At 47.8% G+C, this 27,489-nt stretch overlaps 1 protein-coding gene across 3 annotated transcripts in view; it reads left to right on the top strand.

The window, feature by feature from the left end:
- LOC119395629 (protein argonaute-2) overlaps positions 1–27,489 on the top strand; it is a 126,827-nt gene that overhangs the window by 84,863 nt on the left and 14,475 nt on the right. For all 3 annotated transcript variants that reach the window (XM_049416708.1, XM_049416707.1, XM_037662611.2), the window contains exon 8: positions 405–836. In XM_049416708.1, the coding sequence (XP_049272665.1) occupies positions 405–836 (432 nt within the window). The remainder of the gene's footprint in view (positions 1–404; positions 837–27,489) is intronic.

The raw sequence follows: 27,489 nt of genomic DNA, 5'->3' as shown, positions 1-27,489 counted from the left end.
GTCACTGTTTACAGTGACTTGTAGTTACCGATGGTAGCAGCTCGGATACCTGGCAAATAGTGCTTCACCCATAAATGATTCAGCAAGTTAATTTTTCACTGCTATGTTGAGCGACAGAACTATAGTGTCACTGCCGGCATGTTGAAACATGCCTCACAATAGCGAGGGGTGACGTTGAGTTCAAATAAATATTCAAATAAATGCCTTTTGTTCAAGTAAATGTGGTAAATAATTTATCCATCTACTCTTAGTTGCAGTGACTGACAGAGCATAGGCATATGATTTCACTGTGGCCCCCTTTTTTTTTATATATATAAGAACTTAACAGGGCCATGCATGTTATAGAAGTTGGCATACAAAGGTGTAGTCTCTTTTTGAGAATTCACAAGTATTCATACCTGCAGGTGGTGGGCAGCATGGACGCACACCCGAGCCGGTATGCGGCCACAGTGCGAGTGCAGCAGCATCGCCAAGAGATCATCCAGGACCTTGCGTCAATGGTCAAGGAGCTGCTCATCCAGTTCTACAAGTCTACACGCTTCAAGCCTACTCGCATCATCTTCTACCGAGACGGCGTCTCGGAGGGCCAGTTCGCGCAGGTGCTACACCATGAGCTGCTGGCAGTTCGCGAGGCATGCCTCAAGCTTGAGACTGACTACAAGCCGGGCATCACGTTTGTCGTCGTTCAGAAGCGGCACCACACGCGCCTCTTCTGCTCCGACAAGAAGGAGCAGATTGGCAAGAGCGGCAACATTCCCGCAGGCACCACGGTTGACCTGGGCATCACGCACCCCACCGAGTTCGACTTCTACCTCTGTTCTCATGCGGGCATCCAGGTGAGCTTCTCCAGTGGCTGTTCAGACGACCCCGAAATAGGGACCTGTTGTACAGACAGCCATAAATCTCCCACTGCAACAAAAAAATATTGAACACTATGGATTGCAGCTGCATTGTGATGGTCAGTTCAGTGAAACCTCGTTAAACCGTACCCGCTTCAACAGTAGTTTCGTTTTAGAAGTAGAAAACTGAACTCCCTGTCTAAGCGGCCTTTGAATATAATTAGGCTTGTGCGAATGTTTGAGCACTTTGAATATTCGAACGAATATTACAGTATTTGAATTCACTTCGAAACAAATTTAAATTTTAGGAAATTTCAAAGTACAGTAAAATCTCATTACTACAAACATCAGATTAACGAATTTTTTTGAAATCCCCGCCAAAATGCCCATATTGCCAATGTAAAAAACTTTCAGTACTACGAATTTCAGAATACTGAATATTTCAGATTAACGTACCTAATTTAACCCCGAAATCAACAAGATGCTTCGTTATTACGAAGTTCCGTGAATATTTCGGTACGGAAATCACTGAAGCTTACACCTATCATAATCTGCAGCAGATATGCGCCGAGGAACCCGCTTCAACGGGTGCAGCCCCATCAGCGTTGACGTCAACGTGAGCATCACCAACCAGTCAAACTAGTCAAACCAAATCAAACAACGTCGCAGACTTAGTCCCACTGTTGCCGCTGTTCTCACCACGTTTCCAGTTGCGGTCACGAAGTTGAGATCGTGTTGTGCGGTCGCTTTTCTGGCAATGAGTTCTCCTGGCCCCAGCGTTAAAAAGACGCGACACCAGTTTTCGCTCAAGGAAAAAGTGGACATTCTGACCGAGCTGAATGCTGGAAAAAAGCAAGTGGACACGTACAGGGAGTGTGATATCGCGCCGTCAACAGTGGCAACGATACTGAAGGATCGGGAGAAGATCGTGAAATTACATCGAGAATCACAGCTGGCTCCCTCAAGAAAACCCTTGTGGCTGGGCAACTACCAAACCCTCGATGACGCCGTCCTCACATGGTTTAAGGATGCCAGACAACACGGTGTGCCCTTGTCAGGCCCTATTATTCAAAAAAAGGCACGACAGTTCGCAGTTGCTTTGGGCACCTCCGGCTTCGACGCAAGTGCCGGATGGCTCTATCGGTGCTCTCCACTTCAACTGCCTCTAACTCGCGAACGGCTTGCCCGATCGCAGCCATTTTGGTATCATTCAAAAGCCCTCGTTTGTGGGGTTTTTTTTTCTTCTCAGTAAGCAATGTGCATGCTGCCTACGCCATAAAAAAAAAAAGAAACGCTCAACTGGCGGCGCCATTTTATTTTTTTGCTGCAACGACGCGTTCGACATGCTGCAAAGAAGTTTCCTTCGGTGCATTGTTTCGGCAAAAAGCATGTGAAAAACAACAAACGTGCTAACGGCACGACATCGCAGGCCCGTGAAAGGGATCAGCAAGCGACCCTCGACATTGCGGACGCTCCGGCGTGTGATAACGGCGGCGGCGGTGCGGGTATCGGCAATCCGCCGGTTCCGCGGGAGGACGACTGCGCCGATTCCGGTCGCTTCAGAATCGACTCTGGAGTTGTCACAAGCAGTGACATTGCTCAAGAAAGGGTCCGTGAGATATCGACGCTTGATTGGCTCGATTCAACGCCCGCGACAACACGGAAGACCATCGTTTTTGCCGATCAAAACACTGCGACGTCAGCCTCAGCCACGCAACCGGCGGCGTCATACTTGATCGTCGATCTCAACCTAGTGAATGAGCTCCTTGATTCCACGCAGTGCAAAACGTGCGGCGGAGACATCAAACTCGCCACGGGTGACCATAACTACGGCCTAGCCACTAAGCTGGCTTTGTTGTGCAAGTGCAACAAGGTTAGGAGGGTTGGAACTCGCGGAGGGTTGCGGGCGAAAAAAAATGCAACCCCTTTGAAATAAACATGTTGGCCACGCGCGCTATGCTTTCCAGCGGCAATGGTCAAACGGCCATGAATGACATTTTTTCGTCAATGGGACTTTCGCGGTGAGAAATGCACAACAAGACCTTTCAGCGGCATCTCAAGAAAACGCTGGAGCCTGCTGCCACCCGAGCTGCTGAAGCAGTTATGACACAGTGCGTGAATGTAGCGAGAAAATTGTACGAAGATTTATGCTTTGGCCACAATGGAAATATGAGAGGCTAACGAGAGGTCATTCTTCACATATTGGTGTAGGTGCTGTAGTGGAACTTTTCACTGGGTATGTGCTTGATTTGATTACCATGTACTTTCTCATTTTTGTTTGGGCTGCGAAAATGGCCCTAAGCCGGACAGCGAGGGCTACGAGTGGAAGTCAAGCCCCCAGTGCCTCAAGAACACAACCTGCAAGTCTGGACAAATGGAAGTGGAGGCAGGAAAAATATTGTTCGAAAGGTCACTGCAGCGTCACAACCTTTGCTACACAACCATGCTCTCTGACGGTGACAGCCGTACGTACAATGTTATCAAAGAGAGCAAGGTGTACGGCTACGTTGAGATCACCAAAGAAGACTGCATTAACCATGTGCAGAAGCGTAGGGGTTCTGCTCTGCGTAACCTGTTGCAAAAGCACAGGAGTGAAGGCAACAGAAGCCTTGGTGGCAAGGGACGGCTGATAGACGACCTTGTTGAAAAGTTGGCCATCTACTATGGGCGTGCATTGAAGTCTCACACTGGTGACGTGGAGGCCATGAGCCGTGCAGTGATGGCAACTTATCACCATATAACCTCGGCGGACAGCTGCCCAAACCATTCGCTGTGCCCTGCTGGTGAGCAGTCATGGTGCCGTCACAATGCAGCCAAAGCCAAAGAAGAACCACAGCCTAGGCATAACTATAATTTGCCAAGTGATGTGGCTGCAGCCCTTTTGCCAATCTACCAACGGCTGTCGGAAAAGAGCCTGTTGCAGAGGTGTATGAGAGGGAAAACTCAGAACTCAAATGAGAGTTTTCACTCGGTCATCTGGAGCTTGGTGCCCAAAGAGCAGCATTGGTCCCTAGTTGCTGTGCAGGCAGCTGTTGCAGAGGCTGTGCTGCGTTTTAACGCAGGCAACAGGCATGCAGCTGCAGCCGTGCTCAAAGAGCTGCATGTAAGCATCACGCCCACTGGTTCGAGCAGGGCAGAAGAGAAGGATTTGCGGCGAAGCAAGGCCTCTGCCAAGAAACGGGCAGCATCACTTGGCATTGCCAAAGCAGTCAAGAAAAAACATCAAGACAGGACGCATCCTGACTACTCTCCAGGTGCATTTTGAGTGGCTTTTTTTTTTGGGGGGGGGGGGGGGGGGGGGTATGATAATTGCTTTGCTATAACTATAGAGCAAGTTGTAGCATAAGATGTATTTTTGCTGTAACTAACTCCTGAACCTTCAATTATCATTTTGGTGTGTCATTCTTTGAAATAAACCCCATGAATCTTTTGTGAAACGTTTTTCCTTGTTTTCTCAAAACGGCATTTTTCACTGATTTGCGATCTGGGAGGGGCCATATCTCTGGTTCTACTAGTTGAATTGCAATAAACCTTTTTTTTTTTTGCCAGAGAGGTGGGCAATTGTAAATAGCAATAAGCCTAAAATATGAACAAATAGTATTGCATAAAATTTTAAAAACTAATAATTTGTCTTAGGTGCCGATCTTGGTTTTCACATACAAAAGTTTGACATGCTGTAACTTAGGCTAAAGTGTGTCTAAAACATCCCTTCTTGTATCGTTGCACTCTCTGATCATACCAGATCATTTTGATGTTCTTTTCTTCTTTGTAACATCCAGCATTTCTTAGCAAGCGCTCCTCCCAACTAGTCTCCACTGAAGCTAGTTGGAAACATGAATTTCTTAATTGTCTGAAAATTATGTATTACACATGGAAACCAACTGCATATTTGAAATCAGCATGTTAAAATACGTAAGTGGTGCAAGTTTGATCAGAATCTGAGCATAAACAAAAAAGCAGTTTTTAAGTGGGGTGTCCCCCCTTAAACAAGGGCATAAGATGCGTGAAGGCCGAATTTCGGAAGTGACTTGTACAGCGCCTTCTCATTAACATAAGACTGAAGCTGCCCACGGAGGTCACCATCCGTCAAGCCGCACAAATGCTGACGGCGTCATGGAGGAACGTCAAGGCCAGCACCATTAGCAACTGCTGGCGAAAGGCAGGTCTTCTCGAGACTTCACTTACGCCGCATGACTGCAAGCCTAGGCCACGAGACTGCGATGACGAAGCGGAGCTCGACCCAGAGCTTTGGAATGAGCTTACCGAGAAGCTCCCGGTAGACGCTGCGGTAACCTTCGAGGATTACGTCGACAGTCACTGTGCAGCGGCTACGTCCGCAGAGCTCACCTGCGAAGAAATTGTGAGTCAAGTGCGTGAGCAAGATTGCTGTAGCAGTGACGAAGACGACGCTGGAGATGCAGAGTCTGGGACAACGGAAGAGACTATTTCCAGCTCGGATGTTCTGGTGTTCCTTGAGAAGGCCCGATCGTACCTCGGGTGCTGCAAGGATGTACCCAAAAACATCCTTAGGAAGGTTGCGGATGTGGAGGCATACATGCACCAGCGCCTGCTTTCCACTCGCCAGAAGAAGGTCACCGACTTTTTTAAGCAGTAAATTGTTTCCACTCTGTGCCCAGTGTTTTCGTTCATTGTTTACGCCCCAACACGTGCACCTTCTGCAAAGGTACGTTATTTTCGCTGTTGTGTTACATTACCGACATCATTTTTCTGTTCTACGATATTTCAGAATAACGAATTAAATTCGGCGGTCTCGCGAAGTTCGTTGTAACGAGATTCTCCTGTATTCGAAATGAACGAATAGACATAAAAACTGCATGTAGCCCCCTGTAAAGGTGGTTTTGCAGTGTAGGTGTGCTATACCGTGAATACACCTGTCCAGGGGAAATCCGCACTGCAGCAAAGCCCCACTTCAAGGTTGAATGAACATAGAGTAAAACATTGTTAATTCAAAGTCACTGGGACTGTGAAAAATCTTCTAATTAAGCGGGTTTTCAAATGAACCAAACATACAAAAAGCGGACGCAAAGAACTTTGAATTACTGGAAGTAATCAGAGGTGGCCGTTTGCTGTGCCTGCTAGTTTGCGGCTCCAAGGGTTATGTTTTCCAGCAATACCCAGTCCCAATTTTGCCGCTAAACCAAGGAAACTGTGGGCCTCGCCGCTGCCAGCGCAAGAAAAAACTCTCGGGGTCAACTAAAATGTGCGCCTGCGGAAAAGACCTGCTTCACTGCAACGCACCGGTGACACGGGGGCAGCATGTCACCTGCTCCTCACATCGTCGGTGCGTCATGATGCGACCATTCACCCATTCTTTCTGGTAAAATAAAGAATTTAATAATGACCAGTGTGACGGAATTTGCAATGTGTTCTGGGTGGCAAAGATGATCATTGAAGATATTGAAGAAAGCGGAGCCAACACTGGAACCACGATCGACGTTAACCTGGCAATACGCCTGTATCATAGGTGTACATATGTCATGTTTATTGCTTTGTTATCAAATTAGATAGCTTAAACTGTAACCGCAATTGACGGTGCACTGACATTACGCCTGCATAGGGTCTTTTTTCCAAAGCAGTTTGTGGTAGAATACCTGACTGCCACGCAAAATGCTTGGGTTCGATTCCTGCTGGGATACTGATTTTCATTCTTTGCATTTGTGGGGTCATCTCTGCCAATGTCGGTTTTTCTTAATGCTCTTGCACTTAAATTGTGAATGTCTGTTCTCGCCGTTCCTGGGAAGATATAAACTGTCAATCACCTGTGGCGCATACCCGCTTACCGTGGCCCGTGGTATGCGGGTATGTGCCACACGTGTCTGGAGAAAAGGGTTTGATGACGTACGCGACAGGATTTTCACGTTATTCATGTCATTACAGTAAAAGCTCGTTAATTCGGATTTCACGGGACCGGAAAAAATGTCCGAATTAAGCGAATGCCGAATTAACGAATGAACAGGAAAAACAACATTAAAATCAAGTTGGAGAAGCATGCCTTTATTTGCTTAAGTATTTTGTAATGGTCGTCTGCGTTTTCACGCAGATTCCGGCTTACATTACAATTTTTCTTAACTTTTCCAAATGGCCAACAGCACGCAAACTGTCGGAAGTGCTCAGGCAAACGCCCTTTAATATCAAAAGCGCCTCCGAGACTTCCCGTGAGGTGCGATGAGGTCGCGACATCATTAATCATTTCTTGATCGGGCAGGACACCAGTCGTGGCGACACAATCATCAATCGCGATGTAGTCCTGAAGGGTCATATCTGTGGGAAGGACAGCATCGAAGGTCGGGCAGTCACCGTGGGTGGACTCTGCTCACACCTCGTCGATGCCACCGTCGGCTACTGCCGCATGCTCGGGCCTCACGTGTAAACACGGTCACAACGGGAAAAAACAAGAACTCCGCAAGAAGAGACGGTGCTGACACAACACAAGGGAAAATGGCGTCGGAGGCGCAGTGGAGCGAAAAGAGAAGACGCCGACGTTCGGTGACGCTGCGATCGCCCCCACTAGTTGATGACGATGGCGATGTCACTCAAGTTTCGGTTTCGCCCCAGTGGTGCCAGCGCTGCTTTACCACACATTTGTGTAGCGGCAGCCGTCAGAATTTGTCCGAATTAAGCGGTGCGGAGCCCAATTCTGACGAATTAACGAAGGTTTGGTCCCATAGATTAACATGCACTTTGGCCGGGACCAATAGAGCCGTCCGAATTATCCGAATTTCTGAATTAACGGGTGTCGAATTAACGAGCTTTTACGGTACCAGGTATTCACCTTCGTCAAATCCTCTTGCCCTCCCATGCCAATATTGGTCTACACCAAGCTAAGGAGGTGATCACAGGAGCACTGAGACATAGATAGATAGATAGATAGATAGATAGATAGATAGATAGATAGATAGATAGATAGATAGATAGATAGATAGATAGATAGATAGATAGATAGATAGATAGATAGATAGATAGATACGCAGATAGAAACACTCAAAGTGCCTAGGGTTCGCTAAGAAATGCTTCGCATTTAAAACACCTTATGCAGGCGTAATGTCGGTGCAACGTCAATTGTGGTTGTGGTGCTGACTATCTAATTTTATAACAAAGCAATAACACTACAGTAGAACCCCGCTGATACCTTCTTGAAGGGACCTTAGGGAATAAACATGAGACGGGAAATGCAAAGCCGAAAAACAGGAAAAGCGACAAAATATTTAGTGGTACAGAATTTTATTTTAATGCTTATGTGCGAAAAAACCGTGCAACGTTGCCTGGTGCTTTTACTCATGTCTGAGCACCACAAAAATTTTTTCGAGCACCTTCAGTCTCGCATCCTTTTCATAAATCTAGTGCCACCACTGCTGACACCTGACAAGCGATCACTTATGGCGATACCTTCGCGAGATTGTTGCCGGTTGCATCGGCGTCTCCGAGCGATACTGTAGGACCATTGGCATAGTGTCGGACCACCGTGGCTTGTAGTAAGTGGTCGAACTCCTTGCGAAAGTAGAAGTGCCCGCGAAAGCAGCTCCACCAACTCCTAAATTTCATCACTGGTGCACACATTGGCGCACTCAGCCACGATGTAGTAGACGGATAGAAACGCGGAGCTGAGGACGGTCATTATCCACAGAAATGTGATCAACGTATGTGATTTTTTTAGCACCAACAGCTGTAGGCGTTGGTGAAAAAGAACTAAGCACACGCAATCATGACCTGCGCGGCCATGTGAACTCCAACCAGCTAGAACTCCTCCGACAAATAATGAGGATGAGTCTACGCCAACGCGATGGCAGAAGTAAACGCCAATCTCGAAGGCCTTGCTTTCGCAAGCAGTCACATCATAGACTCCATACAAATCTCAAAGGCTATGCTTTTGTCAAAAGTGCAGTCGAACCTCGTTGATACGTTCCCGCTTTGTACGATTTCCCGGCTCCTACGCTCGCAATCGCGAAAATTAAAAACTCAATACAGCTGTGTGTAACACGTTCACGTAAAATACGATTATTCGGCAGCAGCGTTCAGCACCACGGAAATCTGCAGTCGTATGATATGTTTTGTACTTGGAAACTCTCATTCAGGTGTGCAAAAAGGGCCCTCTTGTGTACTTGTGAAGCGCAGAGTGGCAGAAAGTCGCCGCACGGCGACGGTGGCTTCTCTGCAATGCGCTGCCCCCCTCCGCGCTTTCTCTGCTTTGCTCAGAATTGCTCGATCGCCGCTCTCTGTCAACCACACACCGACACGAAGGCAGGCGGCGACGCTGACCGCCAAAATCTTCAAATGTCTTTCAAGAAAAAAAATTATTTTCTGTAGCACTTAGCACAAGTTTGCTGAGCATTGCAAATCATCCGTAGAACGGTACATATATGCACACTCGTTCCTGCACACTTTTGTTTAGACCCCATGGCTACAATAATAGCCAGGGGAACTAACAATGCGGCCCAAAGAATGGAGGCTGTCGCTCCTCCATTCCGCCACGGTTCGGTACAAGACCTACTGAAACTCACATGCCAGGTGCGTTCCAATACTCACCGTAGACAGCTAAATGGACAGTGGCCATTTTGAGTCCCATTCCAATTCTCTCGTAGCCGAGAAAATAACACAATGCAGGCTACTTTGCTGTCCAAACAAGATGGCAGCTCAGCGAAATACTCGCATAGCTCAGATCTCTCCAGTATGGTCGTCTGTACACCAGCAGATGCTTTTGCAGGTGCCCAGTGTAAGCTACGTTAAATTTTTCGTAGGTTTGAACATGAAAGAGGCTAAAGAAAGAACAGTTACGTTTGTTTTTCATAGCTTTCTCCTCTCGACGCGAGGTGGTATGTCACGTAGACGTTTTCAAGATGAGTTCCATTTCTCAGACAACATGGGCTCGATGCTGTCCAGAATTGGAACACAGCCGCATCGCTGCCGCAGCACAACATGCCACAACACGTAACCATAGTAACGCCGCCATTGTGCCCAGTGAATATGGCCGATAATTCACTCCACACTTTTCTCCCGGAGCGCGTTCGTTTTCGGGTTGCTCCACCCATCGCGGCGTTCGCTTTTTCTGGCTGGACAAATCTGCCTACCAGTGGGTCGTCAGAAGCTGCCAGGAAAAAATTTGTTCTGGAAGATATTTGGAAGGTTTCTGGTTGTCAGACGCCAAAACAAGATGATGTGCGCTCGCCGCCATCTTTGTGAGGACTCGACGGATCACAATGCAGCTGCTTGAGGACTTCATCTTCGTTTGCCATTACGCCGGGCGTTATCTTTTAAAGCCCGTTCTGCCGTGCGAGATGGTGCGATTACGACAGGCGGCTAACATACCACCGCTTGTCTTAAGTTAAGACAGAATGCAAACTGATAAGCGCGAGTGTGCGACGTGTGCGATAGCCGTGCGCAGCTGTCGCTTTCGGGGACACTCATCACATTCGCGAAATTTCACATATTGTGTTGTACCGCGATTGTTATGTGCACTGCGCAGAGTTGAGCTTGTTAAGCCTTTAGCGGGGCGGCAGTTTTCTTCACGGATGGGGCTAGTCGCGTGTGATCTTGTGAACGTACATGATCGTATCCCAAATGTGTATGCTCGAGAATATCACTTCCGCTCTTCGGCAAACCTAGCCTTATATTTCTAAGCGGAATGCAGAAAGAACCGATGCTCACGCGGCGCTAAGTTTCGTCTACTGACACAGCGGTAGTGTTTCCTTACATTTACGCTGGTTGTCCCAGAGTTAGATTTTGCGATATTCGAGTTGTCTCGGGATTTCAACACACGTGACCACGACGTTTCCTGTCAGGACCGGAACTGGCTGGCTGACCTCTGGCTGTCAGCGAAATGCCATGAGTTCAAAGATTAGAGTCCCTCCATGTTTTTTAAGAAATAAATGTTTTTTGCCCTTGCACCTCAATATGGGCTGGTCACCCTCAATTTTTACTGGATTCGGATCGGATGTTTCCCGGATCGTATGCTTATGTCCCACGTTTCTTCCTTTTTTTTTTTTTTGGAAACGTATCAACAAGGTTCTACTGTAAATGCCAATCTTGAAGGCCTTGCTTTCGCGAGCAATCGCATCATAGATGCCATCTTTGCAATACGGATCTCGAAGGCTATGCTTTTGTTTGCATCAACCGAAAGTACCTGTCGCTTGCGCCTCTCATGCGGCTAATGTTACGGTCAAACCAGGCCGAGCTGCGTGAAAAGTCACCATGGCCGCTCTCTTCAGTAGTCACTCGGTCGGCTCGGAGCGCACTTCGCGTCGTATCATACGGAAACGGTCCTACAGTTTCGACGTAACAGCGGGGTTCCCAATACATTGTGTCCTATGGGAGCTGTGCCGGGATTGGCGAAAACGACGTAACAGCTGGGAAAACGTAACAGTGGGGTTCTACTGTACATATCTACTCCTACGATACAGGCGTCATGTCAGGTTAGGTTGTGTGGTTCCAGTGTTGGCTCGGCTTTTATAACAGTCTAATAAACATTACACTTCTATTCCTATGATTCAGCAAGCTATATTCAAGCGTTGTTCAACCCTGGAGGAATGCATTAACGAAAGTTACGTATGATATTCACATCATTGCATTGTAAAGTGCACTGTGTAAAGTGCAGTGTGTTTCGATAATACTGAAGTATGTGCTCTAACGCCAGTGTTGTTGACGTGCCTAGTAAGCCCAGGGTGTGCACACAACTGCTACACTTACAAAAACACGTCTATCCACCTTGTAACGCTTGGCTAAGTCATAAAAAACAGCATAGAAGTACTCCCTGACGGCTTTGCATAAAACAGATTCCCACGAGGAGTGGGATCTGCCATTTTTTTTTCCCCCCGTCTTCAATGCGTTAATGCGTGCTGCTGTGCTCAAGGCAGCGTCGTTGTGCTGTGTTTACACATGCCTGCCATGTCGATGCAAGCCATGTCCTCGCAATCAGACGTCCTATGAAAGCTGGACAAGTACCGAAAGAGGAAGCGGACGGTCTTGGCGAAGGAGCTAGGCCTCCCAACGTCCACATGCACGAAACTCTCTGATTTGCACGGGAGACTCCCAAATTTTGAGCATACCTCCCGATTGTGTGGGCACGGCCGTAAATCTCCCAAAAAAACATGCCCAATGCCACCAAGAGAAGAAAATAATAACAACAAAGGACAGCGGCCCTAAAATTTTCTGGCCTTCATCTATCGCATGCAAAGTGCTCCTTAACCCTTTGAGGGTCGAATTTTCTTGCGAAATGCACTCCGAAAATGCGTATCTTTTTATTTGCTGAATGAAGTTCTTCAAACAATTCGATTGAAGAAAAATACTAAAATTTTTTTGCGTGACCGTAAAGTGACAAAGAAATCATTTTTGTTGTTACATACACATGGTTTATTCGTGAGCAACGTCAAGCAAAATCCTAAAAAAAACATACATTTTTTTTATATAAATAAAAATTAGGCGTATTAAACATAGCTCACCAACAAAAATAAGCTCACCAGAGTACTTTTCTGGTTAAAATGTTCTTGCTCTAACACTAAAAACTTCTCAGCGTGTGATAGCTGAGGTGCCACTCCATCATCATCAGAGAGACTGAATTCGTAAGTAAATCCTCGTCTGATGAACTGACATCCAGTGAATCAGATTCTGATTTGGCACTCGGGAAATAGTCCACATCGGAAGAATCATGGCTCGACTCGCCAGCAGCAGAGCAACCAGCACGCACTTCTATAGCGTAAGCAAACTGCGTGAGTAAGCGCACGGAAGAAAACTGTATAGTTGTGTGCCCATCCGGAAAGCAAAACGAGTGAAAAAGCTATGCAGTGGTACCCCGATTATACGACTTTGAAAGAACCACGCAAAACCGTCGTCTAATCCAGGCGTCGTATAATCGAAAAACTAGAAATATTGGCAGTGGCAGTCAGCTTTGCCCGAAAAAGGGGAATAGACCGCCTCAGCAGTAGCCCAGGACACGACCCTGAGGTTCTCCCAGGATGGTAGATTAAATCATTTTTGAAAATGGCAGCTAATGGCAGCATTACTTAGTTAAATGAGGTGTGAGCGAGTCGTTATCCTTAAAGGGGCCCTGCAACACTTTTTGAGCAGGGTCAAAAAGCGCTGCCGATCGGTAGTCGAGGCTCCCGAGAACCCGCGAGCCAAATATTATAGCGATGCGCACGGCCTGGAATTTACAATAAATTCTCAGTCAGCTGAAAATCGCTCCCTCTTCTCTCGACAAATGATGTATTAGTCCGCAAAATATGACGCGATTGTCGGCAGTTCCACCATTGGCTGATGTTATAATCACGATAACACCCTCATTATTACTTTCGTTGTTAATTTTGAGTTCAATAAGTAGATATGTATGTTTATATTCTGTTATCATGTTAAAAACACCGAACAAACATTAATATTAGCACTTCCGCTCTCACCGACAGCTCGTCTGCTCGTAGTTGCGTGGTTCCGTTTTCTTCGCCGTGCGCAGTGCCGAAAACGTGAATATTTCTGTGCCTTTGACCATCGCCGGTTGCCGTTGAGAGTGGCAGCCGTTCGAGTGTTGCCTCGTCATCTGGGAACTGCATCGTCGGCACGTTCTCACGACCGACCGAGGCAGGGGCGCAGCATGTCTCCGATAACAATGCTGGCGTCCGGTAATAGCGGCGCTTCGGGGTCGTCTGCCAGTGCCGTCTTACGAGGCGGTGTATCGGAGTATGGGCCGAAACCGATCTCAGCTGTCATTCGTTCCAAACGAGCGCGCAGGTTTGCTTCCATGGTTGGCAGAGCGATGAAAACACTACAGAGTTCGAGGTGCACACCCAACATTACCAAACCGACGCGCAGTTTTCAAGCACGCGCGATACACAGTGCGATCGGCTCCGCTCGACGAGAACGACGCAAGCCGACCGGAAGTGGCGGCACAGACCACGTGGTTGCGCCCAGACGTCGGAGAGGAAAAAAAATGAAGAAAAAAATTCCGCCGGCGCTCTTGGGCGGAGCCTCACTCTTCTGCGCTCCCTCCCTCGACTCGCTGCCTAGCTTTCCGCGCGCTCGCGGCGTAGAGTTGAGGGCGAAAGCTGCGGAACGTGATTTCTCTAATTTGGTAACACCACTTAGACTTGACGGATTCGAAAAATTTTTGCGGCATATGACTCGTGAAGAGTCATACGTCAATAATGAGACTATTGCAATATAACTCAGAAAGGTGTTGCAGGGCCCCTTTAACTTTAAAATATTGAATCCAGCGCGCATCTTTCTCCCGATAAATCGAATCTCAAAAGTGCCTGCACATGAAAACGAAAACGAAACCGCGTCGGCGACAGCCTCCCGTCAAAAGAGTCAGACACAGTGTCATCGCCATCACGTAATGGCGACTGACCACGAGCGCAGGATGCCTTCTTGCGCGACTGAGCTGTGTGCATCATATTTGTTCCCTTGTGAAGTGCAACTGGTGATGTCCCGCTGTTATCATGAACGTCCACGTCAAGCGAAAGTTATTTTGCACTGTGAAAATAGCTGCATCACGTCCTTTTGCATGCTCGAGGCCTGTGACTGCGAGTGCCGCAAATAAAGGCACATAAGCTGTATGTCGACCAGGAGAAGTTTCCAAGGAACGAAAACGTGAAAATATCCGGATCTCAAAGATGAGCTTTACGGCCAGTTGGAGCTTCTCCGTGTACTTGATAGAGCTTGTCTAGTAACGACCCTGGATACGCATGTGATCGAGGCGTATCCTGAACCTGACTTAAAAGCCAGGGAAACTGGATCACAGAAGCGCATGAACGTCCTGGAGAATAAATTTTACAGTCTAAGAAGGCATACTGTCTCACTCTCTACTTTTCTAATCGACAACCTAGGGGAACTTAAGTTCTTATTTTGCACTCGGGAATATTTTCGTCGGCGTCCGATTCGAATAAAGAAGGTGGTGTTTTCTCTCGGACGAAAAGTCGTCGTAAGATGCGGGATCGGCGTGAAATTGCGTCGTATAACCAAGGTTTTAAATACATTATTTCTATGGGGGTTTTGCTGGGACAAACCGATTCGTCGTAAAATGCGGGTCGTCACAAAACCGGGGGACGTATAATCGAGGTTCCACTGTAATAATTCTTCGTCTTATCACCAACAAGACAGAGCAAGTTTTTCAGAGTCCCCAAAACAGGAAACGCAACCACGGCGGCATCATTTGTGTAATTTAGCGCCGCACGGAAACAGATGTAATCGCGCTTCGGGGAGCAGTCATGGGCACGTTACCAGTAAAAAGTGTGTTACAGTTACAGTTACCCAAGCCAAAAAAGTAACTCTGTTACAGTTACAGTTAGAGTTTCCAAAAGTAACCTGTTACAGTTACAGTTACTGTGAAAAAGTAACGTCCTTACTTTTTTCGATACTGTATAAAATAAGTAATAGATGACAAAACAAATGATAGAATTTATTTAATAAAAACATACGAGGGCATGCGGGTAGTCAAAATTGCCCGTGGTAAAACCCTAGACGAAGGAAACCTAAAAGGGAGGCCAACACAATTATCGTTTTGTATGCCTTATTTTGTCGCATCAGTAAGCGTCCTTGAATACTGTAATTGGAAAACGTGGTTGATGCACTGGAACGACAGCCGTATCCTAGGATGCTTATTAACGATACCCAGAAATGCATGCGAATTGGAACAGGGAGTGCGTCACGAGTGAAGACTACATCCATTGTGTTGTAGAGAAGCATTGGAACGCTCTAATGGGTCGTTCTCTCGAGCGCCTCCTAGTGGGTCGCCCTCTTCGCCTCTTCTCGGAGAGCACGCCCCTCGTGCTCGTGCTCGCGAGAGTCTGCGCTCTGTCATTGTGCATCGTCGCCGTCAATCCCACCGTCAATAAACGCCTTAACAAAGTGGTGGAGAGTGCTGTACCGTCACCGCAACTTCGGTCTCCATTCGATGCCCCTGGAGCTTCGATCCCGTACCGTGCCATCTACCATGCCGCAAGACGCCGCTCAGCAAACGCCACCTTCTGCTCCGACCGCTTGTCCTGGTGTCCCCCGCATCCGCGACCCTCCTATCTTCACCGGCGCGGATGGCACCGACGTGGAGGACTGGCTCGCGATTTACGAACGGGTCATCATCATCATCATCAGCCTGTCTACGCCCACTGCAGGGCAAAGGCCTCTCCCATGTTCCGCCAATCAACCCGGTCCTGTGCTTTCTGTTGCCACGTTATACCTGCAAACTTCTTAATCTCATCTACCCACCTAATTTTCTGTCTTCCCCTCACGCGTTTGCCCTCTCTTGGAATCCAGTCAGTTACCCTTAATGACCACCGGTTATCCTGCCGACGTGCTACGTGGCCGGCCCACATCCATTTCTTCTTCTTAATTTCAACTATGATATCCTTAACCCCCGTTTGTTCCCTGACCCACTCTGCTCTCTTCCTGTCTCTTAAGGTTACACCTATCATTTTCCTTTCCATCGCTCGCTGCGTCGTCCTCAATTTAAGTTGAACCCTCTTTGTAAGTCTCCAGGTTTCTGCTCCGTAGGTAAGTACCGGTAAGATGCAGCTGTTATATACCTTCCTCTTGAGAGATAGTGGTAGACTACTATTCATGATTTGATAATGCTTGCCAAATGAGCCCCATCCCATCCTTATTCTTCTAGTTATTTCACGACCACAGCCAGCAATGCACTCCCTCACCAGAGCAGGATTGGCCACCCTGGTGTAGTACTTGGCCACTACCTCCCACATGAATACACCAATTACGAACGGGTGAGTGTCCCCAATAAATGGGACGAAGCAGGCAAGCTGAGCAACTTGGTTTTCTACCTCGCGGGTGCGGCAGGCATGTGGTACAACAACCATGCATCCGATTTCCCGATGTGGTCCGATTTCAAGACCGCCATCGTCAACGTGTTTGGCCGCCCTGCCGTCCGTAAGCTGCAAGCCGAACAGCGGTTACGTGAACGGGCACAACAGGCTGGTGAATCGTTCACGAGCTACATTGAAGACATCCTTGACTTGTGCAAAAAAGCCGACGCGAGCATGCCGGAGTCTGACAGAATCAGGAATGTTATGAAAGGCATCGACGACGATGCCTTCAACATGCTGCTGGCCAAAAACCCTCGTACAGTGGCAGAGGTCATCACGCTGTACCAAAGCTACGAGGAGCTGCGCCGGCAGCGCTTGATGACCCGTCGACCGCCATCACGCGATGCTGATCTCGCCGGTTTGTCGGCCATTTCCGACCACTCCACCTTGCCCGCCGAAATCAAGTCGTTCGTGCGTGAGGAAATTGCCCGTCAGGTCTCTCTACTGGCTTTCGCTCCACCGCAGCATGTTGACCAGCCGCCAACTGCCCTTCTGCCTCCTCTCCGCCGAGCGATTCAGCAGGAAATTGCAGAAGTCATTCCTGAATACCACCAACCGCCTCCAGTGCATGCGCCACTAAGCTACGCGCAAGCTGTAGCCAGGCCGCCCCCAGCGATTCCTGTGGCTGCACCGCGAAGTTACGCCGAAGCCGTCGTCGGACCCCAGGCCTTCGAAGCGGCTGTGCCGCCTACGTACGTCGACGTCGTCCCCAGGCCCCGACTCCTGCCCACAATGCCCTCATATCAGCAGCCGTCTCGTCCATCCCGTTCTGCGACATGGATGGGGCCCGCGAACCGCTGGCGCACTTCCGACAACCGCCCCATCTGCTTCGCGTGCGGTTGCGCCGGTCACGTCGCACGCTACTGCAATCGCATGGAGCCGCCTCGGGTAGCATCAGCCCTCCCCAGCCAATCAAGCCGACCTTAATATGACCAAGCGCCGCCTATGTCACCGACGTCCCACCCCGCAACATCTACCCGCCGGTCACCGTCTCCACGACGTCGCTCACTGTCGCCGATGTGGCCACGTCCGGTCTCACGTGACCAGGAAAACTAGTCGCAGTCCACGAGGCAAGGGCTGCGACGCTATCGAACTGCGAAAGCCCTCAGCGAAGACCGTCGAACGTGATAGGCGTGTTTGTGAACGGTGTTCGCGCATCTGCCCTTATCGATACTGGAGCCGCCGTATCCGTCATGGACGCCAAACTTAGCCGATTACTGCGAAAAGTGACGACGCCACTTTCCGGTCTCTCCCTCCGTACAGCCAGCGCCCAAAGTATCCACCCTACAGCGGTGTGCACCGCCCGCGTCATTATTCAGGATGCTCTCTACGCCATCGAATTGATCATAATTCTTGCCTGCTCTCACGACGTCATCCTAGGATGGGATTTTCTCTCCCTCCACGACGCCGTCATTCATTGCGCACCAGCCGAAATAGAGCTCTCACCGTTCTCTGATTGGACGCCGGCAGACAATCCATCGGCTGCGGGCAAGGTACATGTCAAAGACGACACCAAGGTGCCTGCAAACTCGTCTTCTAACAACCTTCTAACAGCCCCTGGGCGTCTCCTGTCGTTCTTGTTGCGAAGGACAGTTCTGTGCGGTTCTGTCTGGACTACCGACGACATAACAAGGTCACTCGCAAGGACGTGTATGCACTACCGCGAATAGACGACGCGAATAGACGACGCAAGGACGTGTATGCACTACCGCGATTGACAGCCTGCAAGGAGCAGAGTTCTTTTCATCTCTCGATTTGCGCTCAGGGTACTGGCAAGTACCTATGGCTGATGACTCTCGACCGAAGACCGCCTTTGTCACGCCCGACGGCTTGTACGAATTCAACGTCATGCCGTTTGGGCTGTGTAATGCGCCCGCCACCTTTGAGCGCATCATGGATACCGTTCTGCGCAACCTGAAATGGCACACATGCTTATGCTACCTCGACGACGTCGTTTTATTTATTTATTTATTTATTTGAAATACCCTCAAGGTACATAAAGTACATTATAGAGGGGAGGGGCAAGTAGACGATTATATGTAACACGGAACAAGATACGAAGAGAAGAAAAAAAAAAAGCATAACAATCAATCGAGTACAGTATCATTATACAATAAAGACAAATAGAAAAGGATAAAACCGATATAAACACTGGTTATACAAAACATACCGTTGGATTGACTAAATCCGATATGAATCTGTAATGGTAAGAAGACAAAGTACAAGAGCACGATCTCAGAGCACCAAAGAGGAAGAGAAAAAAAAAAGAAAAAAAAGAAGAAAAGGGCAAAGTTTTACAACTCTAGATCATGTTGATCAGAGCATGTTTGAAAAGAATTGGATCGCGTATGTTCACTATAGATGATGGTAGGTTATTCCATTCGACTGTGGTTTTGGGAAGGAATGACTGTGCGCACGCGACAGTGTTAGAAAACGAGACCTTGACTTTATGACAATGATCCCTACGAGCGGATGTGAATGGTGGTGGTTGAACAAAGAGTGATCGGAGAGTGGCATTGTGATAATATATTTTATGAAAAAGTGAAATGCGAGCTTGCTTCCGGCGAATGGCGAGTGGTGGGATGTTAAGAATGGCTTTCATTTCTGTTACGCTTGCTGTACGGTGATAGTTTGCTAGTATGAAACGAACAGAGCGATTTTGCACTGCGTCAATTGCGTTAATTAATATGGACTGATGCGGATCCCAAACCGATGATGCATATTCTAGTTGCGGACGAATGTACGTGGTGTAGAGCAGTAATTTTAGTGAAGATGGAGCGAGAAAATGATTTCTTTTTATGTATCCCAGAGTACGGTTACTTTTTGATATTATGTGTTCGACGTGATGTTTCCATGACAGATCGTTTGTTATGTGGACGCCAAGGTAACGGTATGCTGTGACAGATTCTAGATTGATGTTATTAATTACATATGTTGAGGACGCTGCGTTAGAACGTGAAACTCGCATGTATTTACATTTCTTAGTATTTAGCTCCATGCGCCAAGTGACGCACCAGTTATGGACGTGGTTTAGATCAGACTGTAGATTAGCGACATCAGAGGTAGTAGTTATTCTGCGATATACAACACAGTCGTCAGCAAATAAACAAATTTGTGAGGAAATGTTATTGGGTAAGTCATTTATATAAATTAAGAATAGAAGAGGACCCAGAACGGACCCTTGAGGAACCCCGGATTCAACAGGGGCCATGTCCGACACGCTATCATTAGTGGCGACAAATTGAAACCGAGATAGAAGAAACGCTCGAATCCAATTGACGATTGCAGGGTCTATATTAAGTACGCTTAGTTTATACAAGAGAAGCAGGTGGTTTACTTTGTCAAAGGCTTTACAGAAGTCCAGAAATACACAGTCAATGGGAAAGCCAGAGTCAAGGTAAGTGTGCAAGTCATGAGTAAATGAAAGCAGCTGTGTTTCGCAAGAGAAAGATTTGCGAAATCCATGTTGAAATTTACAAAAGAAATTATTATCTTCAAGAAAGTTAACTATATGAGTGAAAATGACGTGTTCCATTCTTCACGATAAACGGCAGCGCACGCTGGGTTAAGACAGAAACACAAAACACGAAAAAAAAAAGGACGACACAAGCGCTGAACTTCAACTGATCTTTATTGACCACCACAGTTGCTTAAATAGCATCTTGTTGCGCATGCGTGTAGCATCTGGCAGAGCAAGTTCAATAGACAATCCCACGAGCAGCAAAACCCAGAAGCCGCGATCAAAGCACAAAGCAAAGCGAAAGATTACAAAATAAAAAACCCGATAAAACCAACACCAAAAACCAAACCACATCACGTGTTAATACCTAAAAACTTCCGCTCTTTTGAAGATAGAGCAACCGATGGGCAGCTAATGCAGTCTTCCCTCCTTTCCAAAATTTCTGCCGCTTCTAAAATTTCACGTGCAATTTTGCCTTTTTCCCTACACACCACCCTCGTGTTGCCCAACATGGGTGCGCAGCCGCAGTCCCTGCAGTGAATGGCAAGGTGGCCTGCATCTTTCTTGGAGCAGTGATAACTGTGCTCTGTGAGCCTCGTATTGAGGCATCTACCCGTTTGGCCAACGTACACCTTATCACACGTCAGCGGTATAGAATATACGACACATTCGGTGCAGGTGACGTAAGGGTTCCTGTGCTTTATCGAGCATGCTTCCCTCTGTTTGCTCTGCGAATTGGCCTTTTTGCAAAGGGCTGACAGCCGCACAGGCGCAGAGAACAACACGTCCAAACCAACCTTTCGGCCAAGTTTCCGTAGGTTGTGTGACACAGTGTGGACATAGGGAATCACAAGAACCTTTTCTGGGCGGAAGCGAGCGTCGTTGCCACCAGAGGCTGCGGCGGAACCGCTCCTGGAGCCTTTAAGCAGTACTTCCGCCACTGACGCCAGAAGGGCCATCGGGTACCCTGACTCACGAAGGCGGTGGGTCTGGATGAGAAAACTTGTCTCACATCGGTGGATGCACGATTTAACTAGGGCATGATGAAAACATGACCGCGCAATTGCTCTTTTTACTAGCTTCGAATGGGCCGAATGATATGGAAGAACTGGTTTGCTGCCTCTCGGTTCATAGCTCCAACACGCATGATCGGCAGAGCAGTACAGACCAAGATCTAAAAATCTTATAAAATTATTCTTAGGTACCTCATGAGTGATCACCAAGGGCCTGAGGCATTCTGTAAACACTTCAATAGTGCTGCACATGGCATTGTCAAAACCTTCTTCGTCATAACATAACAGAACTAAAAAATCGTCAACGTACCTAAAAACACGGACAACCTTTGATAGTCAAGGCGTTCTTTAAGTTTCTTGTCGCGTACAGCAAGGTACAGGTCACTCAGGATTGGGGCTATGCATGATCCTATACAAATTCCGTTTTTCTGTAGGTAAATGTCACCATTCCATTCTGCAAAGGTGGATTTGAGGTACATAGAAATTAATTCTAAAAATTGACTGCAATGGATCCCGGATTCGTTCTGAAACTTCGTAGCGCCGTGCCTGTCTAAGCATTCGCTGACACTTGTCATTAGATCATCATGCGGTATGCTGTAATACAAGTCTTTTATGTCAATAGAGAATGCTAGGTGACCTTGATGAGAGTGCTCAGTTAAAAAATGAATTACTTCTTCGGAGTTCTTAACTCTGAAGGGGTCATTAATAGGTAAAATCCTTAATTTTTCTTGCAAGAAGCTTGCTAACTGCTTCTGCCAGGTATTGCTCTCAGAAACAATAACCCTCAACGGACAATCAGGTTTGTGAGTTTTTGCAGAGAAGAATAGATCTAAGCTTAACTTTGAGCCTTCGCTAATACTTTTTTTAAGGGCTTCCAGTTTGAACTGGCTGCATAACTTAATCGCCCTTGATTTTACCTTCTTCAGATCAACCTCAGGGAACTTGGAAAAGACCGTCGAAACCGCTGCTGATGCCTTTGTGTCGAATAGTTGCTTAGGAAGCACCGCAAACCCTCCTTCTTTGTCTGCAGTCAACAGAAACAAAGATCTACTTTTTAGAAATGACAATGCCTTCTTAACCGGTAGATTAGCCCTTGGGCGGCTAACCCTTTCCAATAAGTCAACCCCTTCAGAAATGCAACGGTCAAACTCGGACTCGGGAGCTTTTCCGGCAACTTGCCTGACCATCGCAAGTTACTCCTGCCTGGTTTGCCGTGGTGCTATGGCGAACTTTGGACCACAACTCAAGACTTGTTGCGCGGCCTCGGACAGCTCGGCGTTTCCCACGCAGTCAACGGGCATTTTGCATGGGATTGAAGTTAAAGATATTGGACGATAATTAAGAGGATTATGAGTTTCGCCGGATTTAAAGATTGGCACAACCTTTCCCATCTTCCAATCTTCAGGTAATGAGGCAGACCGAAGTGATTGTGAAAAGATGTATTCAAAAATGATGGAGCAATACTCAATGGTATTTTTCAAAAACTTTGAAGTGATACCATCTGCTCCACAAGACGAGCTAAGCTTTAAGTTCTTAATTATTTTTTTTGATACCAGTGGGCTCAAAAAATAATAGGGTTCATTGGAGGAAAATTAGAAGGGGTAACATGTGGAAGTTCATTATCGGGTCTCGAGGATGAAAATGACTGGATGAACGTATTGTTCAAAATCGTTGCAGATTGTTGACTAGGTACAGGGTCACCATTCGGTGTGGTTAGAGATATGGTTTGCGCATCGTTACACTGAAATACCGTCCAAAAACCCTTTGGGTTACTTTTTAGCATGTTAGGGAGTGTAGTGTGGAAAAACGAATACTTAGAGGCTTTCAATGCTGCTAAATAAGTGGAAGCTGCATTCTTATAAGCCTCCCATTTATATTGACATTGGGAATGCTTTGCAATGCGAAAAAGACGTTTTTTCTTGTTAGAAAGACGGTTCAGTGATCTGTTGTACCATGGTGCTTTGTTATTTGAAAAAACTTGTTTAATAGGAATGAATTGATTGTATAGTTTATTTACCTTTCTCTTGAACATTTGCCAGTTTAGCTCTAACGGACGGTTGTCGAAGTTGGTCAAAAACTGATCTAAAAATGTTGAGAGCGCACTGTTAATAGCTTCGAAGTTTTCTCTCCTGTAATCTCTGATTGTTTTAAAACGGTTGCGGGATGGCGACAATGATAGAGTGATAGAAAAATGTAGAACATTGTGATCACTTAGTCCTGGTGAGTGAACCACAGAAGAGAGGAGATCAGTAGACGACGTGAGGACCAAGTCCAAGAGCGATGACGTCGTTTTTGTTACGCGCGTTGGTGAACTGACGATCTGGTGCAAGTTGAAATTGGCGCATAATTCAATGAAACGATTAGCTTCGGATAAGGAAGGCGATGAAAAGGGACATGATCCTGACCAACAGATACTCGGGAAATTGAAGTCACCCAGGATAATAATCTCAGCTGCCGGAAACTGTACTGTCACATGGTTGAGGCAGTCGTACAGGTTGTCGCAAAATGACGAATCGCTTGATGGTGCGCGGTAACAAACTCCGATAACAATTTTTTTGAAATTAACACTTAGACAACACCATACAGATTCAATGTCGCACTTTATTGGGATAGAAAAAGACTCATAACATTTGTTAACAGCCAGCAGAACACCGCCGCCTGTAGTGTTAGTGCGGTCACATCGGTAAATGTTATACGATTTGTTGCATCGAAGCAGTTCGGAATTTGATACTTTTGAAGTTAGCCATGTTTCGGTTAGAGCAATAATATCAGCTTCACAGTCATCTACTAGGCTGCACAGTTCGTTGTTCTTTGACAAGTAACTACGAATGTTAGTTAGCAACACCGATATTTTTGTTGTTTTTTCAACAGTACACTTGCCCCTCACGTCATGCTATCGGCGTGCAGCCGAAACCGCGCGGCCAGACCTTAAATATCGGGTAGAAGACTCGCCGGAACCACTGACATTATCATTCGATGTTATTTCATACACAACGTCATCGTTGGCGTTGTAACTATAGTACCTACCATTGATTACCAGTTTCTTATATTTTAGCTTGACAGGCACGTTCCGAGATTTTGCATAGTTGATAAGTTTTTTCTTGCGTGACGCGTTGCTGCGCAATAGTCCTCACTAACAGCAATTCTGTTATCTTTTAACTCTGTACGTTTCGATAGGATTTGCTCCTTGCTTTTGTACGACTCAAAGTTAACAATGACTGGACGTGCCTTACTCGAGGAAAATCTACCAATACGATGTGCACGGGATATGTGTTCGCGTGTAATACCAAGTGCTAACTTGTTTGCAAGCAAGTCAAGAATTTTCGTTGTTTTCGCTCCGGACTTCCCCACACATCTTCAACGCCTGCGGCATGTTTTGATGCGTGTGAGCGAGGCCGGTCTACAACTGAATCTCAAGAAGTGCCGATTTGCAGCACGGCAGCTGACAATACTCGGTTACGTCCTGTCCAAGGACGGTATTCTCCCCGATCCCGCTAAGCTTCGGGCCGTGACCGAGTTCCCCAAACCTACGTCCGTCAAGGAACTGTGCAGTTTCGTAGGACTGTGTTCCTACTTTCGGCGCTTCATTCGGAACTTCGTGACTATCATATCGCCGCTGACGAAGCTCCTCGGAAGTACTGGGCCGCTCAATTCGTGGTCGTCAGAGTGTGACGAAGCTTTCACGAAGCTCCGTCGTTTGTTGACGTCGCCTCCCATACTACGACCCTACGGCCCCTACTGAGGTACACACAGACGCCAGCGGTGTTGGCCTTGGCGCTGTCCTTGCGCAGCGCAAGCCAGGGTTCCCTGAATATGTCGTGGCATATGCAAGTCATACGCTTACCAAAGCCGAGACCAATTACACCGTCACCGAAAAGGAATGCCTGGCGATCATCTGGGCCCTTACGAAGTTCCGACCTTATTTGTATGGTCGCCCATTTGATGTCATCACCGACCACCATGCACTATGCTGGTTGTCATCATTGAAGGATCCATCAGGCCGCCTCGCCCGCTGGGCACTTCGCCTACAGGACTACGACATCTGCGTGCTGTACCGCAACGGACGCCAGCATGCTGACGCCGACGCGCTCTCGCGCTCCCCCTTGCCTGTCGACAATACCCACAGCTCAATGCCTCACAATGCCGTTTCTTCCATCGACATTCACACCATCGCCACCGAACAGCGCAAGGATTAGTGGATCGCTTCACTGATAGACTTGCTTACTGATCCATCGGCAACACCATCCACTCGCGCGTTGCGTCGTCAAGCCCATCATTTCGCCATTCGCGACGACCTCCTTCACCGACGCAATTACAACGCCGACGGCCGCCAGTGGCTACTAGTAATACCCCGCAGTCTCCGTTCTGACATATGCGAATCGTTCCACGCTGATCCGCAGTGTGCGCACTCTGGGGTATCGAAAACATACCACCGCATTCGCCAACGGTACTTTTGGCGAGGGATGTACCGCTACGTGCAGAAGTTCGTTCGCTTGTGCATCGATTGTCAGCGCCGTAAGACTTCAACGCATTTGTCACCAGCAGGTCTACAACCTTTACCTTGCCCTGACCGGCCATTTGGGCGCGTTGGCATCGATTTGTATGGGCCACTTCCTCTGACGTCGGCTGGTAACCGCTGGGCCATCGTCGCTGTAGACCACCTTACGCGATACGCCGAAACTGCCGCCCTCCCAGCGGCTACAGCGCGCGATGTAGCCTCCTTCCTGCTCCACCGGTTCATGCTGCGCCACGGTCCACCCCAGGAGCTGCTCAGCGATCGAGGCCGTGTCTTCCTGTCGGAAGTTGTAGTGGGTAGTGGGTCGCCCTCTTCGCCTCTTCTCGGAGAGCACGCCCCTCGTGCTCGTGCTCGCGAGAGTCTGCGCTCTGTCGTTGTGCATCGTCGCCGTCAATCCCGCCGTCAATAAACGCCTTAACAGTGTGTATTCCCTATGTTCAAGGTGTATCAAACGCTATGATACATGCGCAGATGGCCGGGAGATAGGCGGGGACTAGATAGCAAAAATAAGACATAGCGCTACAAGAGCCCAAAACAAACTGACTCTTTATTTCCCGCGTCCCCGTCTTTCAGTCCCCAGGCGTGACGCCACAACACACAAAGCAACAGAGCCGCGCGAGGGCACTGCATGTTAGCCATTACATTGTGACACACTATACGGAGAGCTCTGCGTCCGTTGGGCATACAAACAGTTTTTAAGCCCCATTATACCTTGGGACATGTGTTCGCGAAACCCAGACGACACTCCTTCGGACGATCAGAGCGGGGTTATATATATGTACAATGCGGGGATTGCGACGCGATTTACATCGGTGAAACAGGCAGGAAAAACGGCGTGTTGCTAAAGCAATGCGAGTATGCGATGAAAGGAACTAGTTTGTTCATGTTGGCTTGGTGATGCGCTTACGGTAGGGAACGCTACAAAGTACACAGGGCACAGTGTTAACAAGACGAGCGCAAACTTTAGTTTACAGTTTGCCATTAACATGCGGGAAAAAATATATTGGACAGACCTCAAGGTGTATAACACTAGGCTTAGAGAACACTGGTACAACTGTCAACAGATTGCCCATTCCGGGAATTTAGCTACTCGCTGTAAACAATGCACATGCGTACCCCAGTTCGAAGAAACAACTATTGTAAAGCGGATAAAAGACGACTGGGAGAGAATAGTTTACGAAGCTGCTGTCGTGGCATCTCTGGGCGCCAAAGCATGCGTCAGCGAGCCATCGATCTCCTGCGGAAATCGAGTTCATGATGGACGTCACATAGGCGGAGTCAAGTGTACTATCTCTTTCTACATGTTTTTGTTAACTTATATGTATATGCACACCTGCCAAGTCTCCCGCATTACCCGGGAGACTCCCGGATTTTGAACGTTTCTCCCGGTTGTACGGGTCATAGGAAAATCTCCCGGAAATCCAGTTTCGCCCCGCGCGTCCAGTGCTTTGTCTGGCCACATGAGCAAAGTTGTCTGGCCACATATAGGTTATATCAGCCGTTAATATTTCGTAGATGATGTGTTTGTGTACACACAAAATCTTGCCCGACGAAATAACTGGTAAGCAAGCGATGACAGGCCTCGCACGCGGAGCGATGTTATCGCATGTGCCCTTCGCGCGACGGTGACGGCCGGGTCGTTTCATCTCTGCTTCAACCGCGTTCGTCCCTAGCGCTAGCGCGCTTTTACCTGCACATAAAACAGACGATGCGCATGCGATGTTATCGGTTTGGACTCTGTACAGATCAGCGGCGACCGCAAAATCCCGCTGACAGTGTCCATATAATTGCTATCGCAGTACAGTACCCCCCCTCCCCCTCCCGTTGAGTAGATCTCCCGGATTCC

The sequence above is a fragment of the Rhipicephalus sanguineus genome, chromosome 6 (assembly GCF_013339695.2).
Source record: "Rhipicephalus sanguineus isolate Rsan-2018 chromosome 6, BIME_Rsan_1.4, whole genome shotgun sequence".
Taxonomy (NCBI): Eukaryota; Metazoa; Arthropoda; class Arachnida; order Ixodida; family Ixodidae; genus Rhipicephalus; species Rhipicephalus sanguineus.
This window is presented reverse-complemented; position numbering and strand designations above follow the sequence as displayed.